Source organism: Otolemur garnettii, unplaced genomic scaffold, assembly GCF_000181295.1.
Source record: "Otolemur garnettii isolate 467f Iridium unplaced genomic scaffold, OtoGar3 scaffold00140, whole genome shotgun sequence".
In the NCBI taxonomy this organism is placed as follows: domain Eukaryota; kingdom Metazoa; phylum Chordata; class Mammalia; order Primates; family Galagidae; genus Otolemur; species Otolemur garnettii.
The window spans coordinates 742,446-745,367 of record NW_003852535.1 but is presented as its reverse complement, the minus strand read 5'-3'; the positions used below and the strand labels follow the sequence as shown (position 1 = coordinate 745,367).

Below are 2,922 nucleotides of genomic sequence, written 5' to 3'. Positions count from 1 at the left end.
CTCAGGTGTATGTGGCTGCTGCCTTAGCCACTTGAGCCACAGGGGCTGAGCCAAAAGTTTCTTAAAATCAGCAGGACATCATACAAATACAAGTGCTTATTGCCATTACTAGGCAGTTTACTGAGCAGGTGTCCCCCTGGAGATGTCTGTTCATTGTTTATCACCTAACTGAACTGCTGGATGGCTCCTGTTCCACCAGGGTGAGATGAATACCTCTTAGACCCCAGCTGAGTGTGGACATGAATGTTAGGCTTTTGGGGAACACTAGCCTAACCCAACCTAATGACCAATTCTAGGAAACTCCTGCACATGCTCAGAAAAGCTCTGCTTTCTGGCCAGCCTCCTCCATCATTCAAACCCCTGCCCTTCGCCATCTCCCAGGGGATCTGAGCACCACCCCCACCTTACCCCAGGCTCTGCTGCAGAGCAGCCACTGGGAGGCCAGGCCCAGGGATGCTGGGGGTCGTGACATGTCCCCTCTTGGGAGAACTCACCGGGAGAGGGGCTTTCTGGTTGGAGCACACCCCCTTCTGCTGCCTCCCCCTCTTTAGGTGAGTCCTTGCTGTCCGGAGCCCTAAGCTGGGTGTGGGAGAAGAGCTGCAGGACAAAGCCAGGGGGGAAGCTGCCATCGGTGAAGTGTCGGACCTCGGCTGGTGCTGCGAAATCCTCTGTGGGCGACTCAGGTGATGGGGGGTCTGAGAGGGAGGATACAGGGCACAGAACTGTGAGCAATGGGCAGGGGCTGCCCAGCTCCACAGAGCCCCAGGGGAGCTGCAACTGCCCTGTGTCTGGGCCCCACTCCACCCCCACCTTAAAGCCTGCAGCCAGAGTCCATACCCCCTCCGGCACCTCCCCTTCACCTGGGTCAGGGTCCAGGTTTTTGGTCATAGGTCTGCCTCTTTTCTTTCTGACTGGCTCTTCCCCAGGGGACTCTTTCCACCGCTGACCACGGGGCTTCTTATTTCCTGGCTCTGTAGCAGAGGCAGCTGCAAAACCAAAAGACCTTATAGGTTTTTTAGGAGGCCATGCCTGAACCCCAAGACCCCAGGGCTCTTGAGGATATCTGCTCAGGACACAGGGTCTGTGCCTCACACCATCCCCCAAACCCCCACCCCCACAGAGCCTCCTTGGCTTCCCAGTTGACTGACCAGGAAGCTCCAGGAGGGGGCGGAGTCCCCTGGGACGGATCCTTTTGGGGAGGGATGGGTTGTCCTCCGGGTCAAGGAGCACAACGATCTCGGCTGGCATTCCTGCAGAGTCTGGGTTGGAGTCTGGGTCTGGCTCCACATCCCGGGCTGATTCTGAAGGGGGACAGAGGCCCAGTAAGCTCTGGGTGCCCTACCAGGTCCAACCTCTCTTTCCACCCTCACCCTAGGCCCAACTACCTGAGCTCAGTGGGGACGGCTGCTCAGCCCTGACGTCCTGCAGAAGGGCCACTCCCTCGCCCCAGGCCTCCAAGATGTTGCTCTTCTCGGAGGGGCTCAGGTCCAGGGTATGGGGGTGCTGCTCCAGAATGTGTGCACGAGCCGTGTCGGCTGATGGGGACCGGATCTCAGCACCACACACCATACACAGCGCCCGCCCGCTACCTCCAGGGCTGTTGCCCACCAGGAACTCTTGCTCCCAAGACAGCTGCTGCTTGGGCTCCTCACAGCCATCACTGCTGGCCTCTAGCAGGCTGGCTCTAGGTGGTGGGGTCTTCTCCTGTTGGGTCACTGTGGAGGGAGAGGGGAGCATGTCATCAAAAAAGGTGCCCAGGCCAATAATACTTAGTATTTGAGTCCCCAGACTTTGTGGCTTGTGTGACGCAAGGGAGGGGGAGCATTCCTGTCCACAGTAGAGGTCCCAGTCACCCTGAACACAGCCTGTGTGCCTGGAGTCCTGCTATGCTGGCCTCTGTACCCTCTCTCAATCTAGTCTTGAACCTCACGACAATATCCATTTTTCCAACAGGCTCTGTTCCTGCAGGTCTCCACAAATCTGACCAGTCTGGGTGATGTCACCCCTGCAAAGCCTTCTAGAACCCCCCATCCAACAGTTGATTTCATCAGCATGTTACTTTTAGGCAGTAGTGTACACTTTCTTGAGGGTGAGTACAGAAAATAGTGCTATCTTAGGAAAGGCCGCATTCCCCCTACCCCCAGAGCTGCTGGCCTGCCTTCTGCAGTGCTCTCGGACACTCTCCCACCTATCTGTCACCTGCTCACCATGCACCTGAACAGGGTAGGGCCCCTTTCAGTACAGCAAAGGTGGTGACCTCAGACCCATGCCAGCCTAGCAGCTCAGCGCTTCTGCGACGCACCTATGATCTCTCATGGCTGTCCCTAACTCCCAGCTTCCAGAGAGGATGGGAAAAAATATAAACATGGGATGTGGGAAGCCCTAACCCCTGGAGGCTGTATGGAAGAGGTAGCATTCGAAATAGATATGAGCCTTAGCTTGGACTCAAAAAATCTAGGTCTGAGTTGGGTCCTAATTATCTCCTGTGCAGGAACCCCGACCTCTCAGTTGCAATCTGCTTTTTTCCCCACCACTTTTCTCTATTCTCCAAAATAGCCCTTGCCAAGGTCACCAACACTAAACCCAGCAGTTAATCCTTCAATGTGCCAATCACCTTCTCCACCTCAATTTTCTTTCTTTTCCTTTTTTTGCAGACAGTCTCACTCTGTCACTTGGGCTAGAGTGCTATAGTGTCAGCCTAGCTCACAGCAACCTCAAACTCCTGAGCTCAAGCGATCCTCCTGCCTGAGCCACCTGAATATTTGGGACTACAGGGCATCCGTCACAATGCCCAACTAATTTTTCTGTTTTTAGTAGAAACCTAGTCTCATTATTGCTTAGGCTGGCCTTGAACTGCTAAGCTCAAGTGATTCTCTCACTTTGGCCTCCTGCAGTGCTAGGATTACAGGTGTGAGCCACACC

The 2,922-nt window shown here is 55.1% G+C and overlaps 1 protein-coding gene across 1 annotated transcript in view; it reads right to left on the bottom strand.

Moving 5' to 3' along the window:
• SPINDOC (spindlin interactor and repressor of chromatin binding) overlaps positions 1 to 2,922 on the bottom strand; it is a 27,784-nt gene that overhangs the window by 18,645 nt on the left and 6,217 nt on the right. Inside the window, exons 2-5 of the mRNA XM_003798582.2 lie at positions 1,386 to 1,715; positions 1,149 to 1,301; positions 861 to 986; positions 495 to 695 (exon numbers count right to left, since the gene is read on the bottom strand). Coding sequence (XP_003798630.1) covers positions 495 to 695; positions 861 to 986; positions 1,149 to 1,301; positions 1,386 to 1,715 — 810 coding nt within the window. The remainder of the gene's footprint in view (positions 1 to 494; positions 696 to 860; positions 987 to 1,148; positions 1,302 to 1,385; positions 1,716 to 2,922) is intronic.